At 38.5% G+C, this 16,197-nt stretch overlaps 1 protein-coding gene across 1 annotated transcript in view; it reads left to right on the top strand.

The window, feature by feature from the left end:
- Nucleotides 1–16,197, top strand: part of plcb3 (phospholipase C, beta 3 (phosphatidylinositol-specific)) — a 122,857-nt gene that overhangs the window by 77,957 nt on the left and 28,703 nt on the right. Inside the window, exons 3-11 of the mRNA XM_061961087.1 lie at nucleotides 3,690–3,758; nucleotides 4,171–4,308; nucleotides 4,482–4,561; nucleotides 4,629–4,682; nucleotides 4,767–4,839; nucleotides 14,814–14,914; nucleotides 14,994–15,160; nucleotides 15,241–15,387; nucleotides 15,469–15,626. Coding sequence (XP_061817071.1) covers nucleotides 3,690–3,758; nucleotides 4,171–4,308; nucleotides 4,482–4,561; nucleotides 4,629–4,682; nucleotides 4,767–4,839; nucleotides 14,814–14,914; nucleotides 14,994–15,160; nucleotides 15,241–15,387; nucleotides 15,469–15,626 — 987 coding nt within the window. The remainder of the gene's footprint in view (nucleotides 1–3,689; nucleotides 3,759–4,170; nucleotides 4,309–4,481; nucleotides 4,562–4,628; nucleotides 4,683–4,766; nucleotides 4,840–14,813; nucleotides 14,915–14,993; nucleotides 15,161–15,240; nucleotides 15,388–15,468; nucleotides 15,627–16,197) is intronic.

Here is a 16,197-nt window from a genome sequence, read left to right as displayed (position 1 = left end):
GCAGAGGTGTCCTGCCACAGTCAGTCAACCTCCTCCTCCTCCTGCTGCTGCTGAACAGGTTGCACCTGTGGTCCGGGCTGTAGGCCTACCTCCTCTCCAAGTCGAGCCCTTTTCGGCCGTTGAAAATATTTTTCTATACTCATCTGTGTGAAGGAGTGAACATCCAACATTAGAATTTATTACTAACGAGCAGAAGCGCTCTATGTACAGTGCCGTCTAACCTTAAGCGGCAGCAGCTCAACACATGCAGGGTTCAACGTTAAGGTTTTTTCTACTTGCCCGACTTCTCAAATCTACTTGCCCCAATATTTTTACTTGTCCTGCCTAGGTTTTTTTCTGGCTGTGTAGTGTTCATGGCTTATATCTTACTAAAATCCTTCCCGTTGACTATTTACAACACTACACAGTATTTATTATTATTATTATCTATAATTACATTTAAATGGCATTGCATACATGTAAAATTAAATGCTATTTCACATTATTTGACCAGTAGCAGTTACACTCATCTGAACAGGTCAGCCACCTGTTTAAAGCACGATCACAGTTGAAATCTTGAAATGAAGGGCCTTTAATGGCCAAAACATTAACCTGGACAACATTTTAACAGCTGGTTGGCTCAGATTTTATTCTTTTCATTGCATTCACATGCTGCAGTGGACAGTTGACAATTTAGCTTCAGTCCATGTGTGTTTATTGACAACATGGTTATAACCTGGACACGTTAGCTCGTCGGTATTGTAACACGTGACTGTTACTACGTGCGTCTGCCCCGGGCCACGAGTCAAACAGCGGCGGTGTTAATGAAGCAGCGTCAGGCTGCTCACCGTCAGTGAAACGCTCGGTGAAATCACGGATTAACGTTAAATATATGACGAGCCGCGAGCGATGCAGCTATAACCTATCTACTAGTGATGGGTTGATGAGGCGTCATGAAGCGTTTCGACACATTGCAAAACTGTATTGATACTGTGTCGATACTGTGCCACTAAATACTGACATCTGCTGGACATTAAAAATCCCTACAGGCAACCTATGGACCGACTCAACTGACACTGATTTTATGACCTAGTACAGTGGTTCTCAAATGGGGGTACGCGAACCCCTGGGGGTACTTGAAGGTATACCAAGGGGTACATGAGATTTTTAAAAAATATTCTAAAAATAGCAACAATTCAAAAATCCTTTATAAATATATTTATTGAATAATACTTCAACAAAATATGAATGTAAGTTCATAAACTCAGTGAAGCACAAGCTCAGGTTTGTCACTAAAATGTCTGTCAAAAAGAACTGTGAAAAGAAATGCAACAATGCAATATTCAGTGTTGACAGCTAGATTGTTTGTGGACATGTTCCATAAATATTGATATTAAAGATTTTTTTTTTTGTGAAGAAATGTTTAGAATTAAGTTCATGAATCCAGATGGATCTCTAATACAATCCCCAAAGAGGGCACTTTAAGTTGATGATTACTTCTATGTGTAGAAATCTTTATTTATAATTGAATCACTTGTTTATTTTTCAACAAGTTTTTAGTTATTTTTATATCTTTTTTTCCAAATAGTTCAAGAAAGACCACTACAAATGAGCAATATTTTGCACTGTTATACAATTTAATAAATCAGAAACTGATGACATAGTGCTGTATTTTACTTCTTTATCTTTTTTTTTTCAACCAAAAATGCTTTGCTCTGATTAGGGGGTACTTGAATTAAAAAAAAAATCACAGGGGGTACATTGCTGAAAAAAGGTTGAGAACCACTGACCTAGTATATACAATAATATAAACCAAGTCATTGTATTTCATTTAGGATTATTTCATAACTTCATTTAAATAAAAATATATTTTTTGTCTTTTTTAGATACAGTCAATAAATAATGTGAACATGTATCATAACATGGAAATCTAAGAGAACGTGTTGTGAATGAGGATGCTTGTGGACCTGGAAATTATTATTTATTTTTACACATTTTTATTAAAAAAAAAACAGTTTTTCCACGTATACAATTTTAGACGCTTTCTCTTCGTAGTTATTATTTCTCCGGCTGTAGAAAAGAGCCGCTCACAGGGCACAGAGGAGGCGTCAGTGCGACACAGTTCGCGTATTGGTCACGTGACCAAAACAGCTCATGATCGGTCACGTGACTTTCTAAAAGCGGTACGCGCACCGACACAGGGTTTTGCTCTATGAGCTCGACGCATGCATCGGTGTTGCCGGACCCATCACTACTATCTACCTATAACACCTGTAAAAATGAAGCAATGCTACCACGCTAGCAAACGTTAGCTAGCCGGCTATGAGCCACCAAGCTGCTAACTGTCGCCAAAAGGCACCATTTCAGTTTTTTTCCCCATGGCATCCTGGATCAAGGCTTTCAGCAGCTTTTGGACGTTTGAGGTAGAAACGTAGGAAGCGCCATCATTATGAAAAGTAGCCGGCGAGTATTTTGATTCCCTCTGTCCGCCCGTCCCTCTTCTTCTTCTTCTTCTTCTTCTTGCTATTGGCGGAGTTACAATGCATAGTAGGCTACCGCCACCTACTGCACCGGAGGTGTAACTACAAGCAACATTCACAGACAGTCCCATTGCTTTTATGAGTGGTCGAGCGAGTCAAAAGCCGAAAAATCCATTTGTGGCGGACGTAATTCTTTCGTGGCGGGCCGCCACAAATAAATGAATGTGTGGGAAACACTGGTATATATATATATATGTGTATATGTACATATATGTGTATATATATGTAAAGGTATATATATGTATATGTGTATATATATGTATATGTGTATATATGTATATGTATATATACGTGTATGTATATATGTGTATATTTATGTATGTGTGTATACGACCAGCTGATGTTAATGTTTTATATTCGTGTGGTTTGTATTTGATGTCAGTTTTTCCCATTTCATCGTCTGTGCCGGAAATGTGATTGGCAGAGAATGAGGAAGTATTGTTTTGTGTCTGGGGAAGCGCGGACTCACGAGAATAAAATGTTTGCACGGGAGGTAAAACCTGTTTTAATTGTGGCCTTGTTTGTTATCATAAGATTGGTAATACAAGTTAAAAAATAGCACCAGACTTTGTGTGATTTTTTTCTGGGTACTACAATACAATTTTACTTGAATTTTGTTGCCAAGTAAAGATGTCAGATGAAACAAAAATGTAGCTGTTAGGCCACAATGCCCAGCAATATGTTTAGAGGAGAAAAGGTGAGGCCTTTAATCCCAGGAACAGCTTGCGGATGGCTACCAAAAGCGCCTTACTGCAGTGAAACTTGCCAAGGTACATGTAACCCAATGTTAACATTGCTGTATGTATACTTTTGACCCAGCAGATTTGGTCACATTTTCAGTAGACCGATAATAAATCCATAATAGAACCAAACTTCATGAATGTTTTTTATGACCAACAAGTATGTGCTCCAATCACTCTATCACAAAAAAATAAGAGTTGTAGAAATTATTGGAAACTCAAGACAGCCATGACATTATGTTCTTTACGAGTGTATGTAAACTTTTGACCAAGACTGTATATATATATATATATATATATATATATGTATATATGTGTATATATATATGTATATATGTGTGTGTATATATATATATATATATATATATATATATATATATATATATATATATATATATATAATGTATATATTATTTCATCCCTTTCTCAGGAGGTGGAGATTCTGGACATCAGCACAATTAGGGACACCAGAACGGGAAGATACGCCAAGCAGCCAAAGGTACGTTAAAGTGCGTATGGCCTGTGTGTCCGTCTGTTTTTTGAGAGGCTGTCATGTCCTGCTACTAACGACTTGATGTCACTCAAGTGTTCCTGTCACCAAAATGTGTATGAGCACGCCATGTTCGCATTTCTTCCCTCAGCAGAAGTTGCAAACTGTGACAGAGCGCTAATGAGCTGGCCTGCTGATGGACAGGCTGACAGGAAGTGACTCACACAGAGTCATCGAGTAACCCGGCAATTATCGATGGTGAACATATAAACAGGAAGCAGTGCTGGCAGCTAACTATTTTCAATGTGTCTACATGTATTTAATGGCTGTTATGTGATGAGTCAAAATCGTGTTTATGCTGTATGTGTGTGTGAGTGTGTGTTAATATTTAGTTGACTAAAAAAGTATGTTCTTTCGTCAGGACCCCAAATTACGAGATGTGCTCGGCTTCGGCAAGGGCGACAACGTAGAAGGGAAGCTTGTCACCGTCGTTCATGGTAACGACCTGGTCAACATCTCCTTTCTCAACTTCCAGGCCATGCAGGAAGACATTGCTAAGGTAACCATGGCAACCTCACCCCAGCACCGATCATCCATCAGTCATTCCTTCCTCTCCACCCTTCCAACTGTTCTTGTTCCATTCTTCCTGCTTCAGCGGTCACAACATTAGGAAGACTCCCAACAATCGAAAAGAAGTCCAATATGAGTTGTCTTATTTTTTCGTGCTTTCAGACTTGGACAGATGAGCTGTTCACCTTAGCCACAAATATACTCTCCCAGAATGCATCGCGGAATACCTTCCTCTTCAAAGCGTAAGAGTTTACATGTCATATTTTAGGCTCATCGCTGTTTGTTTTGACAAGTTTCTGTCTTTTTCAGGTACACTAAATTAAAGCTGCAAGTCAATCAGGAGGGGAAAATCCCAGTCAGGAAGTGAGTGATGCACATGGACACATCTGTGTAGTTTATTCTGAAGGAACAGGAAGCTCACCGAGATTGTGTTGTCATCCCCTGCAGTGTCGTTAAGATGTTTTCGGACAAGAGGCGAGTGGAAACAACTCTGGAGCAATGTGGTATCGTCAATAACAAGGTAATTAGATTCCAAATGCGTACTCCCATTTGGTCATTTGTACTGTGCTGGACTCTGCCTTCCCTGTAAACTGTGCATCTCTTTACTTGTCATGGCATGCTGTCCCATCACTTAAACTATTCTGTATACTGAAAGTGTAAATGTCCCTGACTTAGTGGACTATTTCCAGTTTTATTTAGTCATTCTGATTATATTGTACAGGGTTTCTGCTGTCATTATTTGCAAGAGAAGTGATCACGATAATTAAATGGTATGGTTTATTCAGTTGTAAAACTGACATTTCTCTGATTTGTGCGTTAATTCCAGAGATGTCCGATAATGGCTTTTTTGCCGATATTCCGATATTGTCCAACTCTTAATTACCGATTCCGATATCAACCAATACCGATATATACAGTCGTGGAATTAACACATTATTATGCCTAATTTTGTTGTGATGCCCTGCTGGATGCATTAAACAATGTAACAAGGTTTTCCAAAATAAATCAACTCAAGTTATGGAAAAAAATGCCATATTTATTATTGAAGTCACAAAGTGCATTATTTTTTTTAACATGCCTCAAAACAGCAGATTGGAATTTGGAACATGCTCTTCCTGAGAGAGCCTGAGGAGGTTGAGGTGGGCGGGGTTGAAGTGGGGGGTAGAGGGTAGCGGGGGCTATAAATTGTAGCGTTCTGGAAGAGTTAGTGCTGCAAGGGGTTCTGGGTATTTGTTCGGTTGCGTTTATGTTGTGTTACGGTGCGGATGTTCTCCCGAAATGTGTTTGTCATTCTTGTTTGGTGTGGATTCACAGTGTGGCGCATATTTGTAACAGTGTTAAAGTTGTTCATACGGCCACCCTCAGTGTGACCTGTATGGCTGTTGACCAAGTATGCTTTGCATTCACTTCCTGTCAATGAGAAAGGACGCAAAAGAAAAAGGCTCCGATTCTGCTACCGGAGTTTTTGTTAAATCTGAAGATTTAGACCACTGATTTGTGATCACAGCCACAGGAGAGTCACCTGGCATCTTCGATCTGATATTGGTCAGTTGAGAGGCACAGAAACGCTGAAATAAGGCGAGTTGGAAGAGCCGTTAGCCTCAAGCCAACGGCGCCTTGCCGCAGTTCAAAGCGGTTGCCTAGCAACCGAAAGCTACGGCGAGTTTACAGCTGTTTTAAAGTGATTCCGACGTCGCAGAGTGATATAAGTTGACAGGCTGACACCCAAAATTGATCTCTGAACGGCGCAAGGTACGAAATTGTTGAAAAAACAAGTGAAAAGTACCGCTAGTTGCTAAAGAAGTAACTGCCGCTAAGACATAAGAGGCACTGACGTCATCGACTGCCGCGATGAAAAAAGGTAGAGGAAAGACTGAACAAGATTTGAGGCTGGACACAGGACATGATGGGATGCAAGAATGGATACAAAAAATACTCCATGATTTTAAAGAAGAAATGAAAGAAGAATGGAAGTACATGATGGAGGGATGGAAAGAAGAAATGAAAGAAATGAAAGAAGAACACAGACAAGATGTGAAAAGTCTGCAGCAATGTATAGAAAGTCTGCAATCTGACAAAACCATCAGAAAGAATGAAGCCACTGAAATGGGCAAACAAATAAAGATCCTTCAAGAAGACAACAACATGCTGAAGAATATCATAGATGGAATGGATCAGGATAAAAGGATGAATGATATCATCGTGACAGGGCACCGAATTAAACCAAGATCCTATGCGAAAGCTGTGAATAATGAAGGTGAACCAGATGAAATGGATATGGTCTCAGCAGAACAGCAAGTGGTCAACTTTCTGCAATCAAAAGAAATTGAAATCGACATTAATACCATCGAAACATGCATCCCACTGAACGGAAGAAACAACAACGCCACTCCAGTCGTGCTCGTGAAACTTGTAAACAGAAAATCTAAAATGGCATTGCTGAGACAGGGAAAGAAGCTGAAGGGAACAAATGTGTACATGAATGAGCATCTCACAAAACGTAATGCTGGAATTGCCAAGAAAGCACGCGACTTGAGAAAGCAGGGAAAAATCCAGGGAACTTGGAGCGCCAACTGTAAAATCTACATCAAGCTGAATGGAGGTCCAGAAGCAAGAGTACTTGCTGTCCAAGACATCAAGGACCTGGACAATTTTTAAAGTTTACACAGCTTCCACAACAACGATGATAATGAACTCTGACAGAAAACAAGCACCTAAATTCAGCATCAACACTACTATGTTCCAAGGAACGACTAAACAAGAGGACCTAGATTCAGGATTGCATCCACCTACACTTATAGAGATTATTGAAACAACATCAAAGATTGTTGAACAAGAAAACATGGAACTAAAAAATTTCTGCAACAAAGATCATAAAAACCAGGATTTGGAAAATGATATAGATCCAGATACAAATTTTTTCTCCCACTTCAGTAATAATTGTTTTTATTATACAGATGATCAATATAACAGCAACATTAAATGTGATAACAAATTGTCAATTATTAATTTTAATAGCAGAAGCTTGTATGCAAACTACAACAATATTAAGAACTTTTTGGAACGCATCAACGAACCCTTCAAAGTCATTGCTGTCACGGAAACATGGATTGATGATAAAAAAGGAATAGATTTTGATCTGGATGGATATGAACTAAACTACATCAACAGAAACAACAAAAATGGAGGAGGAGTAGCTGTGTACGTGATGAAGAACCTGAACTACAAAGTGGTAAAAAACATGTCATTTGCTATAGATAATATTTTAGAATGTATAACAATTGAAATATGTCAGGAAAAAAGCAAAAACATATTCATCAGTTGTATATATAGATCACCTAAGTCAAGTATAGAAACATTTGAAGAATGGATCAAGGCTACTTACATGGACAACGGGCAAAGAATAATTTTCCTATGTGGTGACTTTAATATTGACTTATTGAACCCTAACAAGCAAAAGTCTATTGATGACTTCATTGATACAATGTACAGCATCAGTTTATATCCTAAAATCACAAAGCCAAGCAGAATTACAGGACACTGTGCCACGCTTATTGATAATATTTTTACCAATGATTTTGATAATAACACTACAAGTGGTCTACTTATAACCGATGTTAGTGATCATCTGCCAGTTTTTACAATATATGATGGAAACTACAAGAAGAACACGGAAGACAAAAGGACATTTCGAAGACTGTGCACAGAGAAGAGGATGATTGCTTTCAAAATTGAGCTACAAAAGCAAGATTGGGACAATGTGTACAATGAAAATGAGGTTGATGAAGCATATGAACATTTCTTAAACAAGTTCATAATACTTTATAACAAACATTGTCCATGGATACAACTCAGTAATAAGCAGAGAAAGAATAATCAACCATGGATGACAAAAGGATTAAAAAATGCTTGTAAGAAGAAGAATACACTATATAGGAAATTTATAGCACAAAGAACTACAGAGGCAGAAATTAAGTACAAAAAGTATAAAAACAAGTTAACATACATACTACGATTATGTAGAAAAGAATATTACAGTGAATTATTGGACAAGAACAAAACTAATATGAGAGCAACATGGGGCATCCTCAATAGCATTATTAAAAATGGCACTAAGAGGGACTACCCTCAATACTTCTTAGACGGAAATAAAAAAAATGACAACATAAAGGAAGTAGTTGAAAGCTTCAATAATTATTTTGTAAATATTGGACCAAAATTGGAAGAAAGGATTCCAGACCCAGTTTCAATTGAGGACTATAATGATACCATAGAGCGAAATCCCAACTCCATGTTCCTCAGTAATGTGACACAGGAGGAAATAGTTACAATCGTGAAAAAATGTAAATCCAAGACTTCAACTGATTGTAATGAAATTGATATGGAAACGATAAAAAAGGTTATTGAAGAGATCTCAGGACCATTAATGTATATTAGTAACCTATCATTTCAAACAGGTACATTTCCAAACAAAATGAAAATAGCTAAAGTTGCACCAATTTACAAGACTGGCGACAAACATCAATTTACAAACTATAGACCTGTTTCCTTACTTCCACAATTTTCTAAAATCATTGAAAAACTGTTCAATAACAGATTAGAGAGTTTCATAAATAAAAATAGAATACTCGAAGAAAATCAATATGGATACAGAGCTAATGTTTCAACTTCGATGGCTTTAATTGAAATTACAGAAGAAATTACCAATGCTATAGATAATAAAAAATGTGCGGCAGCAGTTTTTATGGATCTAACTAAAGCATTTGACACAATTAATCACAATATTTTAATCAAAAAACTAGAACGATATGGCATCAGAGGGTTAGTCTTAAACTGGATAAGAAGTTATCTAATGAACAGGAAACAATACGTGAAGGTAGGCGAACACACCTCTACAACGCTAAATATATCCTGTGGTGTACCTCAGGGATCAATACTAGGACCTAAATTATTCAATCTATATATAAATGACATTTGTAAAGTTACAAAAGATTTAAAGTTAGTATTATTTGCGGATGATACAACAGCGTTTTGTTCAGGAGAGAATACACAGAAGATACTACAAATAATAACAGAAGAAATTAATAAATTAAAAAGATGGTTTGACAAAAACAGACTATCGTTGAATCTCAGTAAAACTAAAATAATGCTATTTGGTAACAGTAGAAGAGAAAATCAAACACAAATACAAATAGACGGAATAGAAATTGAAAGAGTAAATGAAACCAAATTTCTAGGTATAATGATTGATGATAAATTGAACTGGAAATCTCACGTAAAAAATATACAACATAAAGTAGCAAGAAACACGTCAATAATGAATAAAGCAAAACATGTTCTAGACAAAAAATCACTTCATATTCTCTACTGCTCACTAGTGTTACCATATCTGAGTTATTGTGCAGAAATATGGGGAAATAATTACAAAAGTACACTTCATTCATTAACGGTGTTACAAAAAAGATCAGTTAGAATAATACATAATGTTGGATATAGAGAACACACAAATCCTTTATTTATTGAATCAAAGATTCTGAAATTCTACGACATAGTGAATTTGCAAACAGCTAAAATTATACACAAAGCAAACTATAACCTGCTACCCAAGAATATACAACAATTCTTCTCAAAAAAAGAGGAGAAATATAATCTTAGAGAGAAATGTAATTTAAAACATTTGTATGCACGTACAACACTTAAGACCTTCAGTATATCAGTATGTGGAATTAAATTATGGAATGGATTAAGCAAAGCAATCAAACAATGTACTAATATGATCCACTTCAAGAAACTCTTCAAACTTAAAGTGTTTACAAAGTACAAAGAAGAAGAACCATGACAAACATTCTGAATTTATTTAACTCATCCATTCTTTCATTCTTTCACTCACAAAATAATCTTACTTATCTCAACATATGAAATGTAACTTACTTCACCAATTATTATTTATTTACTTATTTTATTGTATTACTTATGGAGTATATTGTGAATAAATTGAGAACAGGAAGTGAACAAAAGTTTTAGCAACTGTCATGTAAAAGAAAAGGGGTAGGATTAAATAAGCTTTGCTTCTTCCTACTCCTTTTCGAACATGTTGAAAAGAGAAACTGGAGATTGTGATGTATCATGTTGTATACTTGCATGTTCGAAATAAACTCAAACTCAACTTGTGTGTGTGAAAAGCCGTAGATATTATGTGATTGGGCCGGCACGCAAAGGCAGTGCCTTTAAGGTTTATTGGCGCTCTGTACTTCTCCCTACGTCCGTGTACCACTCTGTACAGCGGCATTTTAAATAGTCATAAATTTTACTTTTTGAAACCGATACCGATAATTTCCGATATTACATTTTAAAGCATTTATCGGCCGATAATATCGGCAGTCCGATATTAGTCATTCTAATACTTTTAGAATGTTGCCACTGTCAATACTTACCAGCTAGACGAGTAATTTACATAATTCAGTGAAAGGGCTGGGCGATGTGGACGAAAAAGTATATCAAAATATTTTTACTTAAACTCGATATTCGATATATATCTCGATATATTTTTCGTTGGAAGTATACATATAAAGATATTCATTTTTGAGCGATATTCAGTGAAATTGAAGTGAATGACAACTGCACTGTAAACAGTCAGTGGCACTTTTATTAACCCAGTTAGTCAAGATGGGTATTAACAGCACAGAAGATAAACTGTTTAAGTAGCACAGAATTACATAACATAAATAAAATAGAAAAATATATTTTTTCTATGTAAAATAAATAACATAGCTGTGCAAATAATACAAATGTATCAAACTCAGATAAAAAAAATACATTTACAGGCAGGCAGTTTGTGATTTCCCTTCCTGGTTCGATGACCCGCCCTATCTTGTCTCTGATTGGCCTGTCCCTAACCAATCGTGACTCATCATAGTAAACAACCAACCAATCATGGATGTTCTTATACGTGCAAGCACATCTTGGAGGGAGAAAGGGGAGGGGTTTAAAGGGGAACATTATCACAATTTCAGAAGGGTTAAAACCATTAAAAATCAGTTCCCAGTGGCTTATTTTATTTTTCAAAGTTTTTTTCAAAATTTTACCCATCACGCAATATCCCTTAAAAAAGCTTCAAAGTGCCTGATTTTAACCATCGTTATATACACCCGTCCATTTTCCTGTGACGTCACATAGTGATGCCAACACAAACAAACATGGCGCATAGCTATAGCGGCATTAGCTCGGATTCAGACTCGGATTTCAGTGGCTTAAGCGATTCAACAGATTACGCATGTATTGAAACGGATGGTTGTAGTGTGGAGGCAGGTAGCGAAAACAAAATTGAAGAACAAACTGAAGCTATTGAGCCATATCGGTTTGAACCGTATGCAAGCGAAAACGACGAAAACGACACAACAGCCAGTGACACGGGAGAAAGCGAGGACGAATTCGGCGATCGCCTTCTAACCAACGATTGGTATGTGTTTGTTTGGCATTAAAGGAAACTAACAACTATGAACTAGGTTTACAGCATATGAAATACATTTGGCAACAACATGCACTTTGAGAGTGCAGACAGCCCAATTTTCATCAATTAATATATTCTGTAGACATACCCTCATCCGCTCTCTTTTCCTGAAAGCTGATCTGTCCAGTTTTGGAGTTGATGTCAGCAGGCCAGGGAAGCTAAGGTCGATATTCTTCTCTTGATCATCTTCGGTGGCATAAGGGACGGTGTGAGCCAAGACATCCAGGGGGTTTAGCTCGCTCGTCTGCGAGAACAAACTGCCACCATTGCTTGCCGTGCTACCGAGGTCCTTTGTCCCTGAATTGCTCACACACTCCGGCAGATTCAATGGGGGTCTGGCGGCAGATTTCTTTGACTTTATCGTTGGAAATGCATCTGCTTTGAGTGTTCGCAGGATATCCACACAGTCTTGCCATCTCTGTCGTAGCATAGCTTTCGTCGGTAAAGTGTGCGGAACAAACGTCCAATTTCTTGCCACTTTCGCATCTTTGGGCCACTGGTGCAACTTGAATCCGTCCCTGTTCGTGTTGTTACACCCTCCGACAACACACCGACGAGGCATGATGTCTCCAAGGTACGGAAAACAGTCCAAAAAACGGAAAATAACAGAGCTGATTTGACTCGGTGTTTGAGAAAATGGCGTATTGCTTCCCGATGTGACGTCACGTTGTGACATCATCGCTCATAGAGCGAATAATAGAAAGGCGGTTAATTCGCCAAAATTCACCCATTTAGAGTTCGGAAATCGGTTAAAAAAATATATGGTCTTTTTTCTGCAACATCAAGGTATATATTGACGCTTACATAGTTCTGGTGATAATGTTCCCCTTTAAGTAGCCCATGGAGGTGGAGTGGGGGAGAACAAGGAACACAACAAATAAGCGGCGTTTGGTAATTTTAACGTGAAATAAATTATATCGATATTATTATATTTTCTTAATTCATATGTTGTTTAAAAATATATCAATATATCGTACAAACTCGATAAATCGCCCAGCCCTATTCAGTGACATGTTATATTTTTCCTTATCACTGCAATTTTTGTGACTTTTTCCAGCTTCCGCCCGAAGCAGCTGAGATAGGCTCCCGAACGGGACCAGCGGTAGAAAATGGATGGATGGATGGATGTTTGGCATCATTATAATTATCATGTTTTTGTGGAATTAAATTTCGCTTTTTTTTTTTATGAACACAAATGTAGTTGCAGGTGAAGGACCATGCTGTGGGTTTGACACTTGGATCTTTCTATTTTATTTCTATTATGAATTGCGTCAGTTGGGGTGTGATAGTACAGTCAGCTCACGAGACAAGAGGATACTTTTTTATTGCTTTGAGAAAAATCAATCCATCCATCCATCTATCCATTTTCTACCGCTTGTCCCTCTCCGGATCACGGGGGTGGTTGGAGCCCAGCCCAGCTGCACTCGGGCGGAAGGCGGAGTACACCCTGGACAAGGCTTTGAGACAAATGTACTGACACAATATATTTGAGTGGACAGACATTTTTTTAATTTAACTTAGTCACAAAACAAGGCAGGGGAAAATTTTGAAAATGTTCATGCGTAAAATGACTCCTTCTAAAAATCGATATTGACCCCTGCACTATGTTGCGCGTATATAGGTGCATTAAATTGTGCTACGCCCTAGATCAGGGGTGCCCACACTTTTTCTGCAGGCGAGCTACTTTTTCAAGTCGAGGGGATCTACCTCATTCATATATAATTTATATTTATTTATTTATGAAAGAGACGTTTTGTTCACAAGGTAAATGTGTTTAATGATAATACGAGCATGTTTAACATATATAGATTAATTTCTTTCATGAAGACAAGAATATAAGTTGGTGTATTACCTGGTTCTGATGATTTGTATTGATTAGAATCAGACAGTAGTGCTGATAAGTCCACATTTTCAAATGGAGGAGAAAAAAAAGTCCTCCTTTCTGTCCAATACCACATGAAAGTGGTTGATTGTTGGTATCTTATTTGCCTAGCTTTCATATTCGTTTTTATACACTTTACAAGAAATACATTGGCGACAAACTCCGTAGCTTGCTAGCTTTCTGAGACTCTTATTTTGTTAGTGCAGGTAGGTGAACCAGCGCTTTTATTGTGAAGACAGGAACTGAGCGGTCAGTCTTTAGGCTTTTGACAGCAGGTTTGGTGCAAAAGTCTGCTAAAATAAAAAGTGTTTCTCGCCTTCCTGACGGTCGTTTTTTTAATTCATATTGACCAGCATCTCACAAAATCCTTGGGTGCCGCAAATGTCAATCAAGTGACAAAAGTGACGTCATAGTGAAGATTGATGATAGCTAATTTTTAGGTGTATTTCTTTAATGCCTTGCTGGCGATCGACTGGCACACCCTCCTCCATCAACCGGTAGCTCGCGATCGACGTAATGGGCACCCCTGCCCTAGACCACCTCTTCCATCGATGTCGAAAGGGAGGAAACCCATGCACTCACACTCGCCAAATGTTTTGTGCTTAGTGTAAACTTGGCCCAAGCACGGTATGACTGGCGTCGCTTGAGTATGCCCTGCGACACCAATGCAAGATGCAAGTCAGCTGGTCTTCAAACATAATTTTGGAGTAAACGCCTATAAAACAGCGATTGCTGATTCATTAAAAGTCATGACCTAATTTTTTTTTTTTCCCAGAAAAAAAAACAACTAATTGTAATGAAACAATCTCGGAGGCAGTTGAATTTTAAGATGCTGCAATTGTGGTCGGCTGGCTCAAACTGTGTTTCTTTTGTCCCAATGCACCGCACTTATCTTCCCCAAAGATCAATATGAAGTCACAAGACTTGAATCATAGGAGGTGGACTTGTACAAAAGCCACTGTCAGCACTTCTGTGTGCGTTGTGTGCTCCTGCACCTCCTGCTGGTTGCAGAACCAATCTGTTACAGGGCCCCACTAAGGTCTTATTGGTTTACACTGCGTGTTCAGATTCGATACTTTGATGTTTTCCTCTCGCTCTGCAGACAGAGGGGATCAAGCCGGATGACTTTACATGGGAGGCCTTCCGGAAGTTTCTCGATAGTCTTTCTCTGCGCTCAGAGATCCAAAGCATTTTTGAGGAGAGGCAAGCGACACCCATTTGGCTCTTAATTGCTGACCCTCACAGCTCTCGTGAACCCTGCAGATTTTTTATCCTGTTTCAGCGGCTCAAAAGGGAAGTTCTTCAACTCCTTGGACCAGCTGACCGACTTTCTCAACCGCCGGCAGCGCGACTCTCGACTGAACGAGGTGCTCTACCCGCCGCTCAAAAGAGAGCAGGTCCGGCAGATCATGGAGAAATATGAGACCAACATAAGCCAGCTGGAGCGAGGTCAGTGCGCAGTTGTTTACAGGAAGGGTTGACCATCACTATTTAAGCTTCTTTGTGAACATAATGTGTCTCGCCTGCAGACCAGATCAGTTTGCTGGCCTTCACGAGGTATCTGGGAGGAGAGGAGAATAGCATTGTTCCTCCAGAGAGGCTGGATGTTATCGATGACATGAATCAACCGCTGTCACACTACTTCATCAATTCCTCGCACAACACTTACCTCACAGGTAGACCACCATACATGTTATGTCATCAGGAGTTTTTATCTGGAGCCCGTGTCATTCCACCTCCTCTTCCTTCTCTTCCAGTGGGTCAGCTGACTGGTCTGTCATCTGTGGAGATGTACAGGCAGGTGCTGCTCACCGGCTGCCGCTGTGTGGAACTGGACTGTTGGAAAGGTCGACCCCAGGACGACGAGCCCTACATCACCCACGGCTTCACCATGACCACTGAAATACCTTTTAAGGTGTGTATGCAGTTTCCTGCATCTGTATGGAATTGCAACGTGAATGGTGGATTCAAACATTGATATTCTGTAGAACCTGCTTTTGTCGACCAACTTATCAAGTCCTGGTCCACCGCCCAGCGTTAACACACATAATCGATCGCTTTTGTAAAAATATAATTTGAGAGCTTAAGGGTTCATTTTTATGTGTTGTAGTATTAACATCCTCATTATTGTTAAGGAGCATGAAATAACAAGACCAACATAACTAAATGCACAAAATTACTTTTTAGTTCAATGCTGAGTATGGACCTGGATTCTACCACTGCAACTAACAAAATTATTTTTATGTTTTATGTTCGATGCCACCAGAATAAAGATTAGCATGTATGAAAGGTTTATAAACATTGTAGTCAAGACGTACAACGAAATGACCACAGCACCTCTGTTAGACAAAACTATGAAATAGCATATGAAACAATCATATAAGAATTTACACAAAACCAATGTCTGTCATTAATTTAAAAGTATTTTATCGCCCATTCTCCTTATGTTTCTCCCAAGTAACTGCAAGTTTAGTAGTTTGAGTTAT

Source organism: Nerophis lumbriciformis, linkage group LG05, assembly GCF_033978685.3.
Source record: "Nerophis lumbriciformis linkage group LG05, RoL_Nlum_v2.1, whole genome shotgun sequence".
NCBI lineage: Eukaryota > Metazoa > Chordata > Actinopteri > Syngnathiformes > Syngnathidae > Nerophis > Nerophis lumbriciformis.
The sequence above is the reverse complement of the archived record's forward strand: the minus strand, read 5'-3'. Positions and strand labels throughout refer to the sequence as shown.